We start from the raw sequence: 25,281 nt of genomic DNA on the forward strand, positions 1-25,281 counted from the left end.
GGAACATACATTTATCTTTATATTGTTTTATCAGTACGTCATTACACAACATAGACATTGGTAATTGTCACTTCTTGTTGGAATCAACTTGCCCAACACTGTTTAGCTCAAAGTACAGCTGTGCCTATATGCGCTGCTTCTCATAGCTGCTAGTTTAGCTTCAGACTATGGATCAATAACTTAAAAGAGTATTGATGACATGCTCAGATCATCTTTAATTTTACATATTGATCTTCATGGGCTCCATGATAGAGCTCTGATGAATGTGATGAATCAGTCCCTCACATATGCACACAGACACACAAACACTTGCTTTTTAACGGAGTGACGTTAGAGTGTAATGAGATCAATAAGCCATCACTGGTGTGGTCTGGTTTCACAGTGCAATTGACAGGACCCCTGATACGCCGATTGGGAACAATTAGCGCTAACATGGTTCTGAGCGATGATGGTGATGAGTACATGTCTTACTTCATGTGTGTGATCGTGTGTGTGTGGGTGGGTGAGTCATCACCATCCAGCCCAGGAGTCCCAGGAGTCTCTCTCGCCCTCTGTCACACACGCACTCATGGACACACACAGGCAAACCATACACAGGAAGCTTTGCCAAATCCATTTGGCAAAGCTAGTTGAGTGTGATTCTTGGAGTCATTCTGAACCAATGTGTATAGAAAAAGATGTTTTACCATCAGTGAAGCTGTTTGCTTTTGTAGCACTATGTGGATTACAGCAAAATCAGGGTACTGAACAGCAACACTACAGTACAAGTATATTGACTTCAATAATGGAGCCTGAAAAGAGACATGTTACAGTGGGAAGGATTGATTGAGCGTGATGGAGTTTAACATAAAATGATGAAAGATGTTCCATCAGACTATCTAACCTCATATCGTCACAGTAGAGATCAGCAGGACTATTATTCTATTTATGTTTGTTTTGTTAATTTGTTTCTAATTAATATGTATATTATACATTATTTGTATATATAGTAACTATTAATGTGACAGATCTGGAAATGGTAAGTAGGTGGTAATTATAAAGCAACACGTTTTTAAATACCCCGATTTTATTTGACAGTAATATTCTGCGATTTTCCAACAAGTTCATAGCTGGTAAATTCCTGAATGCATTTTCAGGTAAAGTCCATCTAGTTTCTGCCCTAACTTGTGCAGGTCAATAAATTGAACAAAGTACATTTTTATGTGTTTATACGTCTCTTCATGCTACTAATTGGAAATTAAATTGCATGATCAGCTGTTTTACAGGGTTAGGGTTACAGTGTATTAAAGAAACCACCAGCTATTTTTTAACTACTTATTGGAAACTAGCAGATTATTATTATGAAATCATGTTGGGGTAAATTTCAATACATTCAATACATTGTTGTGGACATTTCAAATACATTACTTGGTAAAAACCACCTACCGATCATGATGATTCCAGACCTATAAAAAGTGTTAGTCTTGATTGTTTGTAAGGCTGAACAATTCATTGGAATATTATCAAAACGTCAATAGTAGTGCAAATCAATTTTTTGATAAAAGTATAATGCATCACATTATCCCACCCATCACATCATTATATAGATGCAGAGATGCCCAAGCCTATAAATCCTTTTCTCCAGACGGAAGGGAACGTGTTTGCTACAGACCCCCCAAAAAAAATCACATCACCATCTTTTTATTTACATATGTAAATAATGTCATTGAAAATGAACTCACTCATGTCACAATTGCAATATCTGTCAAAATAATTGATTTGTTTCTCTTGCATATCATTTAGCCCTCATATTTTGCACACATTTGGTGTAATGTTGGCCTCTGGAGACATTTTTTGTCAATATTGTATACAAATGTTTTCCCTATCATCGCATGTACAAGTAGTAATCAAATTATATATATATATATATATATATATATATATATATATATATATATATATGTATATATATATATATATATATTTTAAAATATATATATATATTTATATATATATATATATATATATATATATATATATATATATGTATATATAAAATAATTCACCTCCGCTAAGGTAAAAATAGATCAGTAGCCTTGTTTTTTTTTTTACTTCTACAGTTGCAACTATACAACCAAATACATGAAAACAGATGAGATTGGACATGATTAAATAAAAAATAATCAGTTCAGATCCATCACAGAATAGACTTCTTTTGTTCCTCATTGTTTTCACTTCAATTATTCACATTATTTAATTAAGGTAGCATAACCAGTAATTATAAACTGTATATTCTTGTTCTCTGAATTTTGATTTGTTATGATCTCTCTCTCTCTCTCTCTCTCTCTCTCTCTCTCTCGTGTTATGTCTCTCCCTCCTCTCTCTATTTTTTCGACCTCAGCTGGGATCTAGTAAGAACAGTTGCTGGCCAGTAGGGGTTTTGGTCTGCCTTGCTGGGTTCTTCATGACTGGAGTGTCTGAGTCGTGACAAACAGAGAGCGCGCGTGTCTATGTGTGTATCGGTGCACGTGTGTGCACTCGTGTGCGCTCATGCCTCTGAGTTTGTGTGCAAGTGCGTAGGAGTGTGTGTGTAAAGATAGACTCGAGCCCTTACATGGCTTTGTCCATTAGACATTACTAGTTTGAACAAGAGGGCCGGGTTAAGGACAGTCACACGGCGTGTTTCAACGATCCCAGGGTGGATTTCATGAAATGAGCAGCTCAAGAAAGAGCGGCGATGTCAAAGTACACACAGCATATTTCTTGTGTTGTACTTGTGGCAGATGAAAGCTGTTACGTTTACAAAGCAAAACACGGATGTTTCTTTAAGCCTAGAGGGCAGCCGAAGAAATTTCTCATTTTATTTTTAGCTTCCGGACAGTTGGTTTTTGATTCAGAAGTGGGTCACAACATCTGAAAAGCTGCATGCGTATGAGTTACAATTATGTCTATCTTGTAGAGATAATGGGCTTGATGAAGGAGAAGTCCATCTTATTAACGAGACGTGACGTGAATACATAAAATAAGTCAGATCCTGTGTTCTGCTGTCATTCATTTAGTTAACCTTTGTGAATTTGCATCCATCCAGGATGTTTATTTTAAAACGTAACTGGAGCGCTTTTATAAAATCATGGTTGAATGAATTTTCTCAGCTCTTTGTTTATGTTGTCGTTAAATGTATGTTTCTCCATGTGAACAGATTTCTGCACACCACAAAAACACCCCAGAGACTAACAGTGTTCACGTCAACAAACAGAGCTCCCCCTGCAGCGTACAGTGTGTTTATACATGTGTGAGTGCCAGTATTGCACGGCAGTGCCCATTAAATATTTGTTTTGTAGCAGATACCTATGCTGGCATGCTTATATTTGCATAAGTGAAATTAGTAGCAGTCTACTTAAGATTGAATGATGGCGCTGTCAAACATTATGCGGCTCAGATGTGCATTAAGGGCTCTGTGATTTCCCAGCGTCTTATAGACTTGACATGAGAAGTGTATTTGAGTCGTAATGGAGGCCGTCAAGGGACAGCAGAGCATAAAGGAGGATTTAAGGGACCGGGTAAATGACAGAAACTGAAGTGTGTGTGTAGATCAGTAGTGAATAGAGACTCATATGGTTTTCTGATGTCTGATTTTTATCATGGTGCATCACTGCAGCTGCATCCTTACTTTAATATAGCACCGTGTTTACCAGCCTGACTCTTTGAACATTATCTACAAGAAAGAACAGCACACAATCGGGATGAAGTGTACATATTTTACAGGATCAAGGACTTTCATTGTGATTCTGTGTTTTTATTCTTCCAAACAACCTCCCTCCCATCCTGGGGGCCTCTCATAAAACATGAATCCACAGTATTAGGCAGATTATCTCATCTGCCATTCAAGATGCAAAGTCATCTCCAGCAGATGACAGTTCCACTGTCAGGTCGACTCATTCTATGCTGTTTTATGCATCAGCCTACGGACTGTGACAGCAACACACTCACAAACACACACAGATATGCACACTAGGAATCAGACCAGTTATTATTATGTAATGATAAGGCTTTTTATCATCATCAAGAACCAGAGGTATGCATAATACCTAAAATCTGAAATACTCCTTTTACTTTTGTATAGGCATTTATCTGGTTAAAAAATTACACTAACTACTATTAACTAGCAGTTAATTTCCATGCTAATGGGGTTTTTGCAATTATGGAAGTAACATTCACATAGACATTAATATAACGTTAGCTTAACTGCTTTCTAAGCACAATTTAAAAGCCTGACAGACCACTCGCTATATGATACATTAATGTCATTATTATAACACAAAAGATTATCATTACACATGAAAAGATCGAATAGCAAACGTCAGTTAGCTAACATTCTGGAGGCACAGCATGCCCTTCATCATGTTACTGCTGTCTTTTTGAATTTTTGCCACAAATGCTGTGGCCAGATCTGGTCAGGAATTGTGTCTGGAAGCTGACTTTTATTTAAATGGCATCACATGGTTTGAGTACAGCTGAGTAAAGAGGAGAGCTATGGTTTTAAAGAAAGGAACATTTCTTTAAAATGGAAGTATTTTTTCCATGACAAAAACAACATCTTCACTCATGTGTCCACACCCCTGTCAATAATTTACCAATTGCCATGTGGTTAAAACATATACAAGCAGGGGTCCTTACTTGTCTAGCAGAAAAAAAACACTAAGTCTGCCTTGCTCTTGAGTCCTCACAACTGCAGCTTCCTCCACCTCTGAAATGACCCCTGATATTTATCCTTGTTTTCTCACTGGCTCGGTCCAATTCTTTCTTTGTACACTGTTTTTCTTCATCAGTCTTCTTATTTCTTCTCTTTGATGTGGGCAATGGTGGGGCATTTTTCAGCTCTGTTGTTGTTGTTGTCTGATCTCCGCTATTGTTTGTCCAGTTTTGGCATGAAAGTATCTGACCAGGTAAGAGCAGGCACGTGAGGGAGGTGGGCTGCCAGCAGCGTATGCACGAGAGTGATTGACATTTCTTAGACACTCCCCCTGGCTCTGATAGAAATAGTTACAGAGCACAGCTTGAAGTTAAACTTTTGGTTAGTGTGTGTTTGAATAATTGGTAAACCTCATTCAGTGTATTGGAAAATGTAGACTTGTTTAAGGTAACTTACATACCAACAACGTGGGAAGCTTTTGAGAGGGACCTCTGATCTGAGGATAGCAGTAAGCTAGGCACAGTGAGGTAGGTTATATTTTCCTGACTGTAGGTTTAACTTGGTCAATATCCCTGCAGAATTTTAATTGCTTAATTTCTTTTCCCGCAACTATTCGCATGTAGACTCTAAGTGTCGGCTTGCCATGTCTACAGGACACAACAACAAACCCTGAGCTAGCAACCTCAACGCTGAAAATGGCAAGTTACCCTAACGCTAACCTTGTGACTAATGGTTCAAATGTTAACAAGCTAGCAGGTGTTCCCTTTTCTCTTGTGGGGATTTAGCTGCTTTAATGCTAGAGCTCGCTTCAACACATGCAAAAATAAGTTCCCTAGGACACAATTTTTCAGGGGGCACTGTCACTGCATCTTGACACCAAAGACCAAAAAGAAATTACAACAAGCTGGCATTTTTCCCTGTCAGACATTACAAATGTACAGTCTCACTAAATTAATTAGCGAGAGGGTGTCATTGTTATGCATGAAGGCATCACTCTTTAGGGTGTTGTAAACAAAATTAAATAAACTGGAACACACGTTTTTACTGTGAAGTGAAACACTATAGAATGATATTGATAATGTTTCCGGATTCTTCTGATGGATAATTGCATATTATTGGAGCTCAAATACTTGCATTGGCTTTTTATAAAGTTGTGGTATTGAATCTACCTTAACAAGGACACGTGCCAGTGATTATTGTGTCAACCATTGCTGTTAGTTGTGTTGACAGGCCCTGTGAGGCGAGAAACAAAGATAATTCAATGCAGTGTTTTAAAAAAATGACATTACTTCATTATGCGCTAACAAAATAGGTGCTATTTGTCCGATTCACGCAGAGAAGAGTGTCCAACTGAGCTGCCGTAGTTTCCAGTTAACCTCTGCTGTCAGGTGTGATTACGAGTTTGAAATGCTAACATCGTGTGCTTGAAATCATTAATAAAGAATAAAATGCCAAACGCTCAACTTGCTCCGGCACAGCAGATGTTAGTTCTTCAGTCAGTCTGAGCTGGGGTTCTACATTTTTGGCTCTTCTTCATCCCGACTAGACCAGCTGTTAGTCACATGAAATGTAGGTCAGAGGAGCTCGCTCCATGGTTTCTGCATTGTGTGGAAGTGTCCAAATTCAGACAGTTTCCTCTTTCTGCCATTTGGTGCCACTGGTCGGCCCCACTTACAATCGATTTCTTCTTTGTGTGCCCAATCCAGGCTAGCTCTGTTAGAGGTGTCTCCCAAAAAATTCAAAGCTGTCGTATTTAAGGAAATCCAAACTCATTGTCTAACTGTGAAATTAAATTACAGTTTTCTTTCACTGAACAAAAATGGCAAATAATTGCATTGAAGGGACAGATATAGGGCAGAGGTGGTGGTGATGGTGTTTGATTAGGAGAGCCATATGTAGATCAGCCCTCCGGCATAAAGGGTGATGTGTTCTTTTCCTCATCTTCATCAGCAGCGCCTGCTCCTCTTTTATTTTTAGATGGCTTGGCAGAGAGAGGGATGGAGGAAGGAGGGGGGTAAAGGAGGGAGCGACAGAGGACGAGGAAAGAAGTTCTGCGCTCAGATAGTGCCGTGTGGTGCCACGCAGTGGACCGGTCTTCTGACACTAGCTTCTCTTTCTTTGCCTTTTATCTCCAGATTATGTGCCAGCCAGAATGGGACTACAAGAGAGCGCTGAGCAGATCCCAGGTTAGTGCAGCCCAGGGTCGAAGTGGAGGAAAGATGTTGTGTGTGTGTTTCTTCTCTGTGTATGTCATAAAATAGTGCTTGACTCATTATTTCTGGATGTTTTTAAACAGCTAATTTGAATGTGTTGAGTTCACAGTTTGATTGCATGACTGAATTCCTGAATAGTAGTAAAGCAGATTAAACCCTTGAGGTTTTTCCATGCTCTCCTAAACCTTTTAAAGCCCTGTCATGAAAAGCAGTTGGCTGGTCTAGCACTGCAGTCCTTTGACACTTTTGGATTCACTATGGACAGCATAAAAACTAATCATCAAATTGGTACAGTTGAACCAGAGATATCACCTTTTTTTAAATCCTAAATTTATTCTTCCTTTTCAAAACACTTACAGTACCAAAAATGGGACTTACCCATTAAGTGACATCTTTGGATGCAATTTATCAGATGACAACTTCCTCTGGAGCCACAAAAGGCTGTATACATTTGTTTTGTTTTTTTAACATATGCAGTGACACTGTACTGTACACACACTTATATGTGTAAACTAGGTGGAGTTAACCTTTAAGAAACCTTTGATGAATGCTCAGCTTGGCTCATTTTGCCACTAAATTCACTAATCAACTTTTCTGCATCCTAAGAAAGCAGCTGAACTTTGGGAAAGATTGGTTCAGTTTTTTTATAACCTTCCAGTGGGTGGGCTGTCACCTCTCGTTCCACTTTTATGACCTTGTTTTATTGCTGGATGGTTTGCATAGTCTCTTATTTTCAGAGGAATTGTAAGTTGTGTTTTTCCAATTCCTTAAATTCTGAGAACACATATTGTTATTGGTGCGCTGAAACACGGATGCTGCTCACCTCAAATTATTGTGGTCATCATATGCAGTTACCACAGATTGTCAGCTGAAAAAGGAAACCATAAAATCAATTGATTCATATAAAGTGGGGAAAGGGTCATTGATTCATATCTTTCACCGTATATATCATTGGTTTGACTTTTCCCACCACTTTCCTCCACACTGGACCTGCAGCTATCTTAATAGACTTTTAATGAATCAATATGCACCTCAGTTTCCTGATGCAGAAAGCCCTCTTCTGATGGTAAACATCAGTCGCTGCCCGGTTGTCATGCATCACCTGCTATCACAGGAAACACTTGACAAGTAGTGGGCGTAGTTCGGCTGCGGCCAACTGAGCCCAGAACAACTATTTTATGGTTCACGGACAACATGCTCTGATCTTTGTCCCAACGTCTCCTAGCAACCAAGTATTTTCAATACAACTGATTTCTGTGTACCTCAGGTTTTCTCATCCGCCGGTGAACATCTGCAATTGGCAGACGCAGGGGCAGGGGGCGGGCGGGTGAGAGGACGAAGGGAGGTTCATGAGGCGACAGAGAAGAGAGGAGAACAGAGGAGAGGGCGAGGACGTGTTTGTAGGCTATATTATTGAAATGTCACTTGCTTTGGATTGAGACGGTGACATTTGAGGATTAAAAGGAAGGAGAGAGCATAAAGCCGTTGTTGTGAGAGGAATCTAGATTGCAAGATCTGGTGGTCGCGTTTCAAGCCGAACGATGCAGAGGAGGCACTCGGCGAGTATCATGGGACGCCGTCAGGACAACACGCGTCCTCCCAAACAGGTTCCGTATTGGTTTTAACTGGAGTGTCTGCCCTTCAGCTCCGGATGTGCATGAGCAGAAAAAAAGGAAAGCCATTTAATCAGTAATGATGAGATGGTTTAAATAGGACAACTTGAAGCAATGTCTAAATTAAGATTCTTGATACAGCCTAGTTTTTAGGTCAATTACGCATGTGAGGGATCGGTGTTCGTGAGTCACTGTGGAGAGATCCACTGTCACTATTGTTCCTAGATGAGTACTGTTTGTCAAGCAGCGTGTCCTACGTAGGTGGGTGTGTTATCTACAGAATGTGCTCACATAGTTTCATTATCTTCAACTCAAACTTGAAGAACAATCGCAGCCATATCTATTGATTTTCCCCTGTTTGCATCAGCTCTGCACGCGTGGACACGTCAGAAAAGGATTGATTTATTGCACAGTGTAAACAAATGGTACTCACGGGTGTTCGTGCGTCTTCACTTGCTGTGCGAGTCATTGTTGCAAAATCATTAGATAACAGTTTGTAAGGTTAATAGCCTTGTTTCTGCTCTGCAATCCTGCAACTCTTTGCAATCCTGCAGCCCCTCACCTGTGTCCAGAACATGAACTTGGCCTCCGGCTGTGCTTTGTCGCCTCAGCATTCCTTCTTAAAGCTGACAAAGGTGTAAAAGGTTTTTCTACTCTTTTTCTGGTGTCGTAGTACAGAAACAATGAGCAGCCTCTCACTGTAGTGCTGTATGTACAGTCGTTGTAAATGAGGATGGAGCTCAGCTGGCCTGCTCGAGTTAGCCGTTCTCTTTTTCACTTGACTGGCCACGGCCTGCCTGTGGACTCCCCCCACCACCACCCCTCTCTCTCTCTCTCTCTCTGTTTCTCTTTATCTCTCTCTCACTCTGCTCTGCTCTCAGTATCTGCCTTTATGCCTGATCTGCCCACATATCCTCTAACTATCTCTCAGGAGATGGACTGGGGGGATGGGGGAAGAGTGGGAAATACTGAAATAGTAGGAAATAACAATCATGAGAGGAGGAAGAAGAGGAGAATTTAGAAACCTGGGGGGAGCATAATCCAAAGAGGGAAGGAGAGGACAGTGTCTTTATTTTTCTCAGTGTCAGTTGTTTTCATATCTGCGTCGTCTCTGCTTATGTGGAGTTAGCTTTAAACTTCGATTTGGTGACAGTGTCCACCCCACTGTGATATTAACAGACATATGTGCATCCAGGACAGTCCCATAATGTGTGTGGTTCAAGCATTATAATCAAAATGTAGCACTTCATTTTGACAATTCACCATTTGTGAACTGAACTGTTATTCAGTTTGTGCTGGTTTTATAGTAAGTAAGGTATAAGTATAAGTAGCAATGTACAACTGTAGTCAAATTTCTTGTGTGTGTACACAAACTTGTTAAGCTAAGCTGATTCTGACTCTGATCTTCAAATAAAGTCAAGTTAACTGTTTTTTTAGCGTCTTGCACCTGACTGCCGTTTTATTGGACAAAATATCAAATTAATTTAATGCTGGAAATTGGTTAATAAGGGGATTTCCAGTAGTGAAAGATATGATATAATGCTGTCTTAAACCCTCTTCACAGGGGAAAAGTATTACCTGGGGATCTTATTTAATTTGTAATAACTGTGGAGGACATCTGTGATCTTAATCCCATGCAAATCTGCCATGTCCGTAATTTGGAAGTAAGAATACTACACATTGCCTGCCACAATTCACCGAACACACAGGTCATATGATGATGTCAGTCCTGCACTCATCGGCATGACTGTGATATAAGAATGTATTATATCTGTTTTCTGTTGTCGGACAACTAAACAAGTTACAAATTGCGGTAATCACAATATGCTGATGAGCAGTCTGCAGCTGTGCTCTCAGATCAGCTATACTGATGTTAACAGGTGATTTTCAAGTACAACATCAAAGCATCTTTTACTTGAATTAAATAGCTGCAAATGTCTATTTATTCCTGTAGCACATGCAGAAAGTGAGAATACCGACTCTAAACTATATTGATAATGTGGCTGCTGAGGAGCAGATGTTTCGCTTCTGGAAAAGTTGATGTGACATCGTATCCAGGAGATAGATGCAGATAGACAGCTTTTCATGTGTAAATGTATCACATGAAACACAAACTTGACCTACCTACATGAGGTTCCCTGGTAGGACCAGTCCTCTGTGAATAGAGCTTTATTCAATAAAATAGTCCAGCATTACCTTTTGTGAAGCTGGTGTATCGATGTAGCAGGTAGTTTAAGGTTATCGTGATACCAAAATGTCAAACTTTGACCTATTGCTTGTATGAAAAGCAATACTCAATAACAATTCTAATAGCAATTCTATAACACCGAAAAATCTCGTAGGCACAAAAAAAGGAACTTTTTATTAACAACCTGCACACAGCACTGGTACAAGAAATGTCAATGAACACATGCCAACACATCTGTAATAATGTTAGTATCTGACTGTAGATCATTTTTTTTTTTTTATAGCATCAATCCTCTTGATACTGTCAAATGTATCATTAACAGAGATTGCCTTGTTTTAAACACGGTATGATAAAGGGTTTGGAGCACTGAAACATCTGACAACCTAAGACCCAATATCTATTCTGTAATGTACATAAAATTATCCATCCAGGTGCTCTGAGCGTATGTTGGTTTACATTTGAACACTGATGATGTTAAGTGGATAACCAGTGAGCCACATCACTAGTTCTATACTTAGCAGCTTGACGTACACAGATCTTATTTTGCATCTCTGTGCACATCATCACAGACCAGTGTTTAATATTGTCTTCAGTTACAATGCGCTGCAGTTGTTAAGGGATTATGACCCCTCTTTCTGTGCGCACCATGTACTGTGTAACCCTGAAAGCCTGACAGGCTGATCCCAAGGGGCAATTCTGGGACATGAATGCCTCTGTGTATGTGTGTGTGTGTGCGCGCGCGTGTGTGTTTGTGTCCGCTGTTGATTTACTCATTGCCCATGCCCGCCCCCCGCTGTCTCCTGTGGGACTTTATGCTGGGAGGAATCAATAACCTTCTCCCTCGCCTTCCTTCACCACTGTGTCTCCACCAGGACAGCCCTCTGTGGCACTTCATCAGCTCAAATGCTTATGCATGTTGCACTTAATGCACTCAAATACTGTAGGTTTTTTTTTTTTGGTTTTTAAATGCTAAAATATCAGAAATCTAAGTGCAGCTGCAAAACACACACACACACACACACACACATACAACCAGTGTCACACGCATATCCGAGACCCCTTTATCTCACTCTCTCCCTGACATTAGCTGAACAGAGTCCATTACTGCCAGGTAATGGGTGAATGTCACAATAGCAGGATGTCATAAAGCTCTGGAGTGGTCTAATGGGTTTTGTTCAGGTTGAGGTGACACATGCACACCGGCCCGCATGCACGCATACAGACATGCGCTCTTCCAGGAAACTATCTTCCTACGATGCATTTACTCATCACATCACAGCCCTGTTTGAAGAGCTAATACAATCTGTTTAAGGAAGCAAATCATGAGAATCATCTGTCGCTGTGTTTAAATTCAGGCAGGTGGTTTTTATGTTTCCCCCCCACCACTCCACCCACACATCTTTTGTCTATTTCTACTGGAGATTAAGCTATTATGTGGACAAATATCTGTATGCGAGCCATACAAAGTGTGATTGACTGCAGACGGAATAGGGGAACTGGATCAGGATATGAAAAAAGTGAATGGATTGAGTGATCATGTGATTGGCTTCATGTATTGGCCCAGTGGGGGAGAGGAGGAGTAGGAAACAACAAAACATCAGAGCCAGTTTGAATGCGATGATCATCTTGCTCCATGACCTCATTCAGATTTTAGAACTTTTTTTTATATTACATTCGCAGCATTTTCTTTTGAGTCGTTTTCTCAAGTCAAGTCAAGTGTCATGTAGTGGAGGTATCTGTAGGATCAGCTCAACATCCGGTTAATGATGGCCAAACTACTAAGATGATGAGGTTCATATAAAGTTCAGCAACAACTGTTAGGCATGTTCTGTAACATACTCTTTCTAAACTTTATGGTCTTCTCATATTTAAGTGATAAGCAATTAGTTTTACCAATGTTTACACTCTCTCTTGTAAATATATCATTATTTCGTTACACCATGACATGATATAACTTCAAAGTCATACTATGAGTTTTTGGTTTTGTTGTTTCCTGTTTTATTTTGACAGTGTGTCCTCACGTGTCATGTTTTGCTTTTAATTACCTCCCCTCATCTGTGTTCCCTCAACCCTTGTGTACTTAAGTCTTGTCTTCCCCAGAAATAACCAGAAATGTTATTTCTGGTTTGTACTTCATTTTGCTTTTGTTTTTTGGATTTCTCTTGTTTACTTATCTTCCATTTTCTGCTACATTTTTGGATTCTGAATTTGGATTGTCCTCTTTTTGTTATGAAAGCTCGCTTTTCGTCAAGTCTGCATTTTGGTCCCCCTTTGTGTAATGTGACATAACGTGTCGTTTCCTGGTTTTAAAGATTTATGTACTTTTCTGAGCTTATCAGACGGCTCCACTTGTTTTAATACATGCCTCATACTCATTTAGTCAACACATCCAATTTACTGATGATTATTTAGCACAAATCTCATTGGTTTGATATTTTGTGAAAGCAACAACAACCTTCAATATTGATATCGATACTGATATTGAAGAATGTTGTGATATTTGATCTTATCTCCCAGTGCGAGCATTTATGAAGGGCATTTTAGGAGATTTTGGTGAGAAACTATTGCAATATTAGTTTAAGCCAATATCACCTGTCAGTAACACACAAACACAACAAAAAGCAGCTTCAGATGTAAATGTCTCTCTGGTCTGGTCAGTCCAGTTTTGTGCTTGAAACTAGAACTATCAACATCACAGGCATGAGTGGGAGAGATGGACGGTAGTATTTTATAACACAGTTCATGCAGAGTTCAGTGGAGAGCCACAGCTCAGCTGACAGAAAGGAAACTCAAATCCGTCTCCGCAGTGCATGCTCCTCGTCGCCGCTGTCTCTGTCTCACAGTTCAGTTGTTTGGTGTGTAGTATTATGATACAACCTTGGTTATTTGTTCCAGTTGTGCCGCTTTGTTGCTTTAAAATGTGCAGGTCTTCGTAGTAATATTAAGCTCTGTTTTTTCTGATTTCAAACAAATTGTGTCATCAGCTTTCTCCACATTTACTTGCTTAGACTTTGCTAATTACCTCTGCTACGTCTGCATGCATGCTTATGTAAACTGTGCACACATATTTGTGCGTGTATGTGGATAGGTTTGTGAGGAAATTGATTATAAACTAACAAGAAGCTGATTAGCACATGTTGACATTAACGATAGAATCTATAATCGAGGGCACACATGGTTGACCTATGACATTGATGATCCTTTGGGCTTACCAGTCGATATGTCGCATCAGTGACAGCTGAGTTTAGGAAAGAGGGGGTGGTGTGGGTGTAGGGTGTGTTGTTTTTTATAAGAATTTTGTGGGATGTTTGTTAACTATGTTTTTCATGGCTGTGATTTATGGACCAAACTTGTGATTCCTTACAATCCTCTCCTCCAATCTCTTATTTTGTTTACTTTCTCCAGTCTTCCGGCACCAGTGTGGTGGTGGACATAGCGGTGATGGGTGAGGCCCATGGTATGATCTCAGATCTGCTGGCGGACCCTTCACTTCCCCCCAACACCTGCAGCTCTCTGAAGGCTGTCAGCAACCTCCTCAGCACCCAGATCAGCCTCCAACCGCTCCACCGGCCTCGCTTCCCCGCAGACACACACACCTGCTCCGACTCTGAGGATGGGCCCGAAAAGACTGAAAGACTGGCCATCCCAAAGGTAAATGTTTGTCCTCCCTAAAAATGTGTTTTGTGTTTTTTTTTTCTTTTCATTTTTGTGTCTATGCGTTGGTGTTTGGGATAATCTCCAGTGACTGGACCACAATTCCAAATACCACAGACTGACGGAAACTGCAAGTTCACTCAGCAGCTAGAAGGGAGTTGTGATTACCCGCTAAGAATCTCTTAGAAGGCTCATTGTAAGAATTACTTCACCTAATTGTCCTCAGTTACAGCTGCACTCTGTTACACAGCTGATAGATACAGACAGAAAAATCAACACCTGTGTGTAGCAGTGGCTCCTAAACTGAAGGTCAGGATTCCCCAAAGGATTCCTTAAATAAGTCTCTGTTCAAAAGATGAATAAAAAGATTAGACAGAAGCAAGACAGAAATTCTGTTACGAAAACAGTTTGAGTCAACCTTTTCAGCCCTGGGATAAAATGTTCACTAATACATTCATATTTGTTTGTGTCAGAGTCCATAAGTACATTTTGACAAAATGTGTCATATGACGTCCACATTACATGTATGACCGGACTGTTATATCGGGAGGTGGAGGGGATGGTGCTGGTGTTACAGGCAAAAATGCTGCCAAGCCAGTAACTGCAGGTCAAGACTGTGTTTCACCATTGATCAAATAAAACTATTCAATAGTCAAAATTAGAAAAACACTTTTTTTAGTGCTTTATTGTGAGGATGCGAGATCTTACATACATTAATTCTGAATTACAGTGAATGTTGTTCATATTTATAGATTTACATATTTCATGATATTACAATATATACACGTGTATATATATTTTAGCTTTGCAGTGAAGGAAAAAATGAAAGAAAAAAGAAAAAAACACAAAACAACGACTTGAACAACATAATAAAACAACTAATACTTGTATTACTACATTCATATATCAGTATCAGTATGAGTATCCTTTTCTCTGGTTGTATGGTGCGGTACATGTCAATACAACACACACACACACACACACACACACACACACAGACACACACACACACACACACACACACACACACACACACACACACACACACACACACACACACACACACACACACGCCCAGGTGTGTCTCTCCATGCATACAGGTACAACCCCCTCCCTGCTGCTGTAGCGTTGGGCTCTAATGTAGCCAACAATGACGCACAGGCTTCCAGAGGGCTTTTTAATGTTTTACAAGGCCAGCGCTTCAAAATGTATGCAGGCACTTAAGGCGGCGAGGAAACTAAATAAAGCGTGTGATGCAATGCAGGATAGCCTACCAGGAAAGTGACAAGCAGCTTTAACGCTGCCTGAGTGCGCTCAAATGTCTCAGCCATGTAGTGAAACTCAATGAGATGCTGCCTCATTTTAGCACACTGGGGATTGGCGAGTCTGTATGCGGTGAGGGGTTAAAGGTGGTGATTCAGCTCGATTGTGCAGCCCTGTTGTTGGACCGAAATAGCGGTTACATAAAGGTGATAAGAACTGTTGGAGGGCTTAGGTGCATTTGTTTGTTGGGCTTATAGCAACCTGCAAACACTGAAACCAACTTCTGCCGCACAGATTTGTCTTGATAATACTTCACATTCAGGCCGCACATTTCCCAAAGCGCACCACAGTACTGTAAGATTTAAGAGAAAGTAACAAAGACATAAAACTTATGAGATAAAAATGCAGCAATCCATCACAGCAGACTTAGTGTCTGCTTGCATCATTGTCAGCTACATTGGAGTTACATAATAATGCAGTGCAGATGTTTCAGATCTAAATTAAAAATTGCACACAGCACCACATAATAAAAACTGACACCAGCCATGATGTTCACAGTGATTGATTACCACCAAGTGTTGTTGTGTCATCCTCCCTCCCTCTCTCCCTCAGATGCCTCTGATTAGTGTTCCCTCACTGTAGGAGAGAAGGATACCACTGTGAGACCGTGTGTGTGTGTGTGTGCGTGTGTGTGTGTGTGTGTGTGTGTGTGTGTGTGTGTGTGTGTGTGTGTGTGTGTGTGTGTGTGTGTGTGTGTTTGGATGGCAATGACGCTGCTGTGTTTGTGTTCGTGGTTATCTGCCAAAGAAGTAAACAACAAACTCATTTTGCTCACTTCTGTGTGAGAGCCGGTCCTCTGCTGCCCTCTATATTCCACTGGTGAGTGGGAGAGGGGGAGGGAGAGAGAGCCATTAAGAACAAAAAACAAAGTGACAAAAGTTTCGCTCGTGACTTTAAACACAAGTTCAAGGGAATACAGAGCTGCAGAATCAGACAGTATGAGAAACATGATGTATTTTCTGAGCACTAAAGCATACAAAAATATTCCATTATTAAACCAAAACAAAATTATGAACCTGAAAATGAGTATAATGTCTTCTTTAAAGCTTGGCCTAAGGCTGGCTCATCTGAACTATTGAATAGAGCCGTGTTCCTCCACAGAGCGAGAAAGTTTCTCTGCCTGACTTTGTTTTCCCTAATGTTATATTTTGATGGCAGCACCTTGTCTTTAGCTGTGTTAGCTTTGTGTGACTTTTGTGACCCAAGCTGTCAACGTTTACTTTCATGCTGGATTAGAATCGTCCAAACAGAGTGAGGTTTATTGTGACAAGCTATGTCTTGAAGATGAGAAAAGACTGCTTCTTAAAGTGACAACAGACATCTTTTTTGCCTTCCAGTGTTTCCATGTGGTATTATAATGGCGCCGTTGTTGTAAAGACAGCTGGATCGTTTCCGTTTTCCTCTAAGTTAGACATAACAACGACACTGATGCTTTAGTCTATAGGATTGGATCACTAGTTTACCCTCCTTTTCCCGGTGAGTGTGTGTCTGATGGAAGACAAAACTGTATCATGAAAGTGAGCATTATAGGGAAGCTGGATCCAAAAGTCTGGGACCACATTGAAAATCTAGTATTGTTATGTAAAGTTTGAGGATTCAGAAAGGAAACTGAAAATATCTAAAGTATTATTAAGAGTTCTAATGATTACAAGAAATCTGTCGATGTCTATCTATTCTGCCTTGTACCGAAGTTCACTAAAGGTGTCTTGCTTGCCGTCTATTGCTTCCATGAGAGTGTAAACACATCTTTGTTTGTCTGCATGACAGCGTCTAAGACGGAGTCTGCCCCCAGGATTGCTGAGGAGAATCTCATCGACTTGGACCACGACCACCTCAGCTACAGGGCTGCCTACCATCGAGCCTGGCCCTGTACGCCGAGACCGCTCAGCCAGCATCAAACACACCACAGACAGGTAATCCTCACTCAGTCACCAGTCAGTCTAGAGGAACACAATAACTCTGTAAAGTTACAGATCAAGAAGGCTGTTTTTCATTATACAGCTGATGGTTTTCTTACATTATATCAGTGAATCATGGAACAGCTCGGTGATGATGACCATCTCAAAGAGCCGCTCCATGTCTGCCTCCTATGCTGCCTCCAACCACCTCTACAGCAAACCACTGGGAAGACCAGGTGTGTAAAAGAAAATTGGATGAATTCTATAAAAGATACATAAACAAATAAGTTAGATACAAATTAGAGCAAAATGTGTAAAGACTGACTAGTGGTGTCTTGCTCTCTTTTTCAGGTTTCCCCCCCTCCAACGTGTCACCTCTGGGCTCTCCGTGCCCCTCTCCTCCCATCCAGGGCACTCCTGCCTCCAGCCCCACCACCAAGACGTGTTCAGTGCAGCTTCCTGAGCCGGCCGGGCCCCTGACAGAACGGACCCCTGGCCCTGTGGCCCCCAAGAGCCACCACAGAGCCTTAACTCACAGCCAGAGCGCCCCCAGCTCCACTACCCCTCACTGGCGGCCTCCATCGCTCTGCGGCAGGTAACAGAATCACACAATCTTTTTGATTCCTTTACTGATGAAACATTTAGTAAAAAACGGAGGTTCAAATTCACACATATTGGGCTTCAAATGCATCTGTGTCTGACTGTGTGAAAGTGAGTCTCTTCTTCAGCCTGTGCTGTGAGGACAGGGGCTACTCCAGTGATCTGATGAGAGGGGATAATCAGAAGGGACTTGAGTGTGTCCTCTGAATGTGTCAGTGATTTTTTGCTCTCTTCTATCAGCTGTGGCAGACCATTCAACAATCGACTGAACCACGGGGTAGAATCTGTCGACAAAGGAGACAGAATACCACATCCAGGTAAACAAAAAAATACATCATAGTTGCATTTTATACAGCCATGTAAACAGTAGAACATCTGGACGGGATGCTGACTCCAAACACGTTACTAATATGAATCTGTCACGTTTACGTTCTGAGCTTAGCCAAGCTACTTGTTTTGGTGAGGATGGCTGAGCATGAGCAAAGTCAATGGAAGTAAATTCATCTGAGAATTTTAATCATGCATCATTACAAAAATATGTTTTACGTAACGTAACTTCCCCTCTCCACAACTGCCCTCACATTTACTCTGGACCAGCATAGTAACATCAAATTGTGCGTGTCTGACGTGTGTAACGTCTCCCCAGATGAGCGGGTCGTAGCTTCTTCAGACTACGACAGCACCTACGACAGCACCTACGAGACCAACCACAGTGACAGCAGCGACTTTGCACAGAATGAAGAGGAGGGAGAGGGAGGCAAGAAGCCGCCTGAAGCCCGGGAAGGTTGCAGGGAGTATCTGGCGGAGGGCATCGTTCTTCACCCGCTCCTGCCATCACCAGAGGTGGGCAATCAGGCAGGCAATGAGAAGAAGTGTCAGTTACTTGTTATGTGCTTTCTTTACCTCCAAAGACAGCAAGAAACAAAGAAGATGGGTCATTGTTTTTCTTAGTAAGATCTTTATGTACTGTCATTTAATAACTGCTCAATAAACACCAGAACATCTTGTTTGTGTCTGTCTGCCCTCTCCTCTGTACCCACAGGACAAGGCCATCCTGGCCCCGGATCCTCTGGTGATGCAGGGCCTGGAGCCTCTGATGACTCAACTCAACAACTGGAACTTCCCCATCTTCAGTCTAGTGGAGAAGACGCACGGCAAGACGGGCTGCATCCTCAGTCAGGTAGGCGCTGATTATTGATGAGATGTTGAGACCCATATGACATTTATCTAATGACAGCAAATCAATACTGATTTCATTAAAGGGTATTGTATTGATGGGAAATGTTCACATGTATGTAATTAGCAGCTTTGAGTTGTTGTGACATAAACTGCTAATTCAGGCAGTGAATAAAAGACCCAGAAGTCAAATATGATTCACAGCATGTTTCACTCATGTGTTGTCCCAGGTTTCCTATCGGCTCTTCGAGGACACAGGTCTATTTGAGACCTTTAAAATCCCCACACAAGAGTTCATGAACTACTTCCACGCTCTTGAGAACGGATACAGGGTCATACCTTGTGAGTAGAGGGTCACCATATTTATTACTGTTTATATTCAGCATTACCTTTGTCTGCCACAAGGTGGAGGCATCGCTGTGTCAGTGAAATAACCCTCCTCAAGCTAACAGGCCTTTGACCTCCTGCTAGGCAGTTTATGGTGTGTTCAAGTTGCTCACAGCTTGCAGGGATATCAAGGTTGAATTATCTGATGAATGTTTGTGTCGGTTCATGCTGAGACTGAAGAGGTAGCTCACAGGTAGCACTGAGCTCTCGTGTTAATCAAATGAATTTCAATGACGGTGCGTGTCCGAATACTTTTGATTACATGATCTCTATATGTCTGTATTGTAGCTGATGTTACTTGTTTGAGGTGTATGAAGTGGTGGAGCTTTCTATTTCACTGTACTTAAGTGGTAAATATAATTGTTTTTTTTGTATGACTTTGGTCACTAATTACTTTGCAGATTTAGATTAATGATATATTTGTTGGAATACAATCAACAAATAAATGATGATGTAATATTAAAGCTAAAAAAACCTTTATTGATACTCAGCAAGCTACCCAACGGATAAAGTATGAGCTAGTTAAAATCAGCCCAGTCTTCAGTGTATTATATATTAAAAATATTCTGAAATTGCCCATAATGCATAATAAACACTGACACTTTTTGATGATTACAGTATTTTTTCAAATTCTTTGTACTTATTATGCATGATTTCTGCTCGTAACAGAATATGTGTGCACTGTGGTATTGCTGTCTTTATTTAAAGGGGCATTATGTAGTTTTGAAGATCGAATTTGAATATTGACAATATAAATGTGGTAATAATTCCAACTAGGATATTATGTTTCCCTATCCAAATAATCGAGCTGATCTCAGAGGCAAATAACAGTTTGAAGCTAAAAGGGCAGCAAGTTAAACAGTATAAAATTGTGTTGCCCTTTAAGGTCAGTTTGTTTATTCAGTTTATTCAGTCAGGGATATAATTTGTTTACTTAGATTGTTTAGGCATACAAGAATAATCTGTCAATGAAGATATCTCTCTTTTGATAAAAAGTGCACTGTGCACATTTAAGTACAAGATTTAAGATCCTCAGACAGATGAGACAACAGCAAACAGCCTGTTGTTGTGGTCATCACCACAACTTGGACCCTGTTTTAACAGGCAGAAAACCATTACCTCACCATTGCTATGGATTCTTTGTTTTCACTGTTACTTCACGAGTTACTGCCCTCCACTGGTGTGAATGAGCATTTTGTCTTCCTCTCCTCAGATCATAACCGGATCCATGCCACTGATGTGCTGCATGCTGTCTGGTACCTCACCACTCAGCCGGTGCCCGGCCTGCCCACCCTGCTGACCGAGAATGGGATACACACCGGTGAGGACTTGGACTTTTTATATACACATTAATATACCGGCATGGATGTTTTGGTTGGCAATTACTGTCATCGTTGCCTAAAAGTCAGTGAATGCATCATGAGCTTTGATCGCTTTTCTTTTACCCGTAGACTCAGAGAACGGCATTACGCCCGGTGCAACAGGCTTCCTGATGTCCAGGATGAACTCTGTGCAGGAGGAAGGCTATGGCTCCCTGGCTGGCCTCATCCCCAGCCTGGAGCTCATGGCCCTGTATGTAGCTGCTGCCATGCACGACTATGACCATCCCGGAAGAACCAACGCCTTTCTAGTTGCTACGAGTGCACCACAGGTAAATAAGCGTAGGTGTGCTTCAGAGAGGTTCCTCTGATGGACAATGAAGGTGACTGACTTTTGGTTTATGGCTTAATAACAAGTTAAAAAAGGATTTGCATGGATAGTAAACTTTACCCCGAATATACCCTTTTGTCCACCTGTTTCCACAAATAAGAGATACTAAGTTCAAAAGATTATCCTGGAAAACCTTTTTTTTTCTCCTGCCAAAACATTTTTTTTTTTTTGGTTGTGTCAATTGTTTTGTCAGTAAGTTAAAGAAACCTTTTACTGCTCCTGCTCTTTCAGTCAGCCAGCTCATAAGAAATCTATGTATTTATGTGAATACAGTACAGACATCCAGGCTACTATGTTGAATCTGTCATGTGTTGTTGTGCACCAGCTGCTGTGTGGAAATTTCCAAACCAATCACGTCCGGGGAACTGCAGCGGATGAATCATCTTGTGAATAACTGATGTATCTAAACTCATACATCTACATATTATTCATTAACAGACCGAGACAGCCAGCCTCATCAACTTACTGTAGCACATTAAACTCACAACATGGCTCGAAGAAGATTCGTTCATTCTATAAAATGCTGACAGGCAGCAGATCACCTTCAATACATTAATGTGAGCTTGAAGTGTAGCTGTCATTCATTGCCAGCTATTATGGTAATCAATAATTTAATGTTTCTATCTCCTCCTCGTCTTCTGCTTTAGGCTCTTCTGTACAATGATCGTTCTGTCTTGGAAAATCATCATGCAGCTTCAGCGTGGAACCTCTTCATGTCTCGACCTGAGTATAACTTCCTGATCAACCTTGAACATGTGGAGTTCAAGCGCTTCCGCTTCCTCGTCATTGAAGCCATCCTGGCCACAGACCTCAAAAAGCACTTTGACTTCTTGGCAGAGTTTAATGCAAAGGTAACAATCCAAATCAACATCATCCTTTCTCAGCAGTTGTTTTTTTGTTTGTTTTTTTCCTCTTAGATTGTCCTAAACTAAAGCTGACAGCCAAGCAGTAGGGAATTCTTCTCAATCCATAACTGGATTTCTCTTTACACAAACCTTCCTGTGCACATCTCCCCAGGTGGGAGATGAGGGAGTGTCCGGTATTGATTGGGCCAACGAAAACGACCGATTGCTAGTGTGCCAGATGTGCATCAAGCTGGCTGATGTTAATGGACCACTGAAGTGCAAGGGGCTCCATCTGCAGTGGACAGAGGGGATCGTCAACGAGTTCTACGAACAAGTGAGCTCATCACTCTCTGTAATCTGAGACACACATACGGTCTCTGTAGAATAGATAGTGTAACTGTGGCACAAATAGAGAAAAAAGCCATGAGGGCCACTATCTGACTCAGTAATGTCAGTAAAACAACAATATCTTTTTTTAGGTTTGCTAATACTAGGTAACATTAGCCACCACTGCATGTTCATGAGCAGACAGGTCTTGAGATCCTTGTCCTGATTGGAGGGATACCCGGCAGTTTCTTCTTCTTGGAGGAGAGGCATGAGTTACTGACCAAACACACTATAACAGTGATAGCTGTTTGAATATAGAGCTATTTAATACTTATTCTAATAATAATACATCACTTACAGCAGCTTTACTCAAATGAAACGCATCTTAAAATGTCATCTAGAAATGTTCAGGACTGTGTGGATGTTGTTTGATCAGATTCAGTTGACAAGTAGCAAACAACCAACAAATTGTCATCAGGCGTTTTTTTTTGTCTTCGCTATTCTTCCTCAACTGCAAGGTCAACCGCACAACAGCGCATCTGCTCATTTGATTTCTTGCTCAAGGACCCTACAGCAAGATTGTGTGTGTGCACAAATGGATGCTTTTTCTGAACAGAAACTGAAAAGCCAGAACACTTACCTGTTAGCCCATGAATTTGTTCAGGACTTCTGTGGATGTGTGCCTGGCAACAAATCCTGCTCTTAACTAACAATGGATCTCATTGGTCAGTTCAGTTTGTGCAGAGTGAGTGGATGAAAATCAAATCTGATTAACCAGGGAGACATGATTACTTGCCTAGCAACAGCATGTTGTAATTTGAAAAGCACTCATTTGAGACTTTGTCTGAGGCATAATTGAAGCTATTCTGTGCCTCCCAGTCAGTGTTATCCTTGACATTTATTCTTCTCCGAAGGAAAAATCAGATGAGCTGGCTGTGACAAACGTTTATCATCACAAGGCTACTTCCACAATCAGCAAGCTCTCTATCAGCATTTATTTTGTTATTTAGCCTGTTCTGAGGTGATTGCGTGCACCAACCACCTCAAAACACTGTGCAGCAGCGAAAAACTTCAGATCATTTCTGTGCTGATTACTGCAGCAAACGTCACTGTGATCTGCTCCTGGAGCTTAGCATGGTGCTATTCCCCTCAAACCTTCTGATCTCAATCTCTTAACAGCTTTGAGAATGATGCATGTCCTTGGAGTGGGAGCATCAGGAGAGGATGGGAGAGGGATAGAGGTTGTGCTCATGTTTTCTCTCAAGAGAGTCGACGGATGACCTGAATGAGCAGAGTTTTATTTATATAGCCTGATATCACAAATCACGATTTGCCTCAGGGGGCTTCATGTAGAGTCTTTTTGACGGTGCTCCCTCACGGCCACACCGAGAAAGATTACAGGGAAGGAACTGAGGCTCTCAGAGGCAATAAAGGTAGCACACTCATGTTTATGTGGTGAACACACACACACACACACACACACACACACACACACACACACACGCTTGCTTTTACATTGCACTCTGCAAAATGCCTTTTCACAATATTAGCAATTTCTGCTTATGATGAACAATTATCCCTTTCTCCCCCACTCATGCTCTGACTATACTATATATATATATATATATATATATATATATATATATATATATATATATATATATATATATATATATATATATATATAGTATGTTATTATTATTTTTTTACATATGTAAGTATATATGTATATCTGTATATAAGTACACACACACCTCTCACATGAACCACAGCATATACGTTTCAGGTTGCCATAGCAATGGTAACCCCTCTGTCCGCCTGAATTGCTTTAAATGCCCTGACATCAGAAAACGTCACACAGAGGCAACATAGATGAATGTAATTTGCCATATATAAATGTGGAATGCAAGCTACAAACCACAGGCACACGGAGCCGTTGTAATCATCAACAAAGGGTCAAAAATAATGGCAGTTAAAAAAAAAGCCTGAGACGAGCCTGCTGGGACAAGTTCTAAAGGTTTTTGTATTTACATTCTGTTGAGAGCATCTATCAGGGACAACAAATTGCACTGGAACAGGGAGTGAACAGGTGGATTTTGCAGGTTAGTGTAGACATGCGCTCAGTTTATGTGTATATGGATGCCACCAGGAGACCAATCAGCAAATTAAATGCAAAAAAATATGTTTGCTCGTTTCATCATAGGTCTGTGGATGCAAAATAGAAAGATTGAAAGTGCATGAATGGCAATTATCTGAGGACAGGAAAAAGAGCAGCGTGGCTCCATTTTGGCCTTTATTTATAAAAGAAGATTTTTATACAAAAGACTCCTTCAGTAAAACGCAAGCATCTGTTTTGATGCCAGGTGTCAGACTTTGTTGTCGTGCCCCGTTTATAAAAACATGATTAGAATATTTATGTCACTATTATTATTGGTGACCTTGTGGGTAGCAAATATAGAGATAATAGTTGCCATTATGAGACAGTTTATAGTGTCATTTACCAGATTGATGCCTACAGATGAGCCATAGTTGAATTGATGTTTTTCTATTTGTAGTCCTCTTGACCTACTTACAGGAGACTGTACCCAGAGGGAGTGTATCTGGGGCTTTGTGTGCTTTCCAGTGTACAGATGGAGAAAAAAAAAAAAATATATATATATATACAGTATATATAT

At 40.8% G+C, this 25,281-nt stretch overlaps 1 protein-coding gene across 5 annotated transcripts in view; it reads left to right on the forward strand.

Moving 5' to 3' along the window:
- Positions 1-25,281, forward strand: part of LOC119011199 (cGMP-inhibited 3',5'-cyclic phosphodiesterase A-like) — a 56,696-nt gene that overhangs the window by 20,855 nt on the left and 10,560 nt on the right. For 2 of the 5 annotated variants that reach the window (XM_037084145.1, XM_037084170.1), the window contains exons 2-14: positions 6,808-6,858; positions 14,092-14,337; positions 17,431-17,576; positions 17,691-17,797; positions 17,913-18,156; positions 18,402-18,478; positions 18,808-19,004; positions 19,204-19,341; positions 19,568-19,679; positions 20,938-21,045; positions 21,176-21,375; positions 22,082-22,285; positions 22,452-22,613. In XM_037084145.1, the coding sequence (XP_036940040.1) occupies positions 6,808-6,858; positions 14,092-14,337; positions 17,431-17,576; positions 17,691-17,797; positions 17,913-18,156; positions 18,402-18,478; positions 18,808-19,004; positions 19,204-19,341; positions 19,568-19,679; positions 20,938-21,045; positions 21,176-21,375; positions 22,082-22,285; positions 22,452-22,613 (1,992 nt within the window). Of the gene's footprint in view, positions 1-5,041; positions 5,200-6,807; positions 6,859-8,232; positions 8,493-14,091; positions 14,338-17,430; positions 17,577-17,690; positions 17,798-17,912; positions 18,157-18,401; positions 18,479-18,807; positions 19,005-19,203; positions 19,342-19,567; positions 19,680-20,937; positions 21,046-21,175; positions 21,376-22,081; positions 22,286-22,451; positions 22,614-25,281 lie in introns of those variants that run through there. The other 3 variants (XM_037084162.1, XM_037084155.1, XM_037084150.1) reach the window with 3 other exon arrangements.

The sequence above is a fragment of the Acanthopagrus latus genome, chromosome 2 (assembly GCF_904848185.1).
Source record: "Acanthopagrus latus isolate v.2019 chromosome 2, fAcaLat1.1, whole genome shotgun sequence".
Classification (NCBI taxonomy): Eukaryota; Metazoa; Chordata; class Actinopteri; order Spariformes; family Sparidae; genus Acanthopagrus; species Acanthopagrus latus.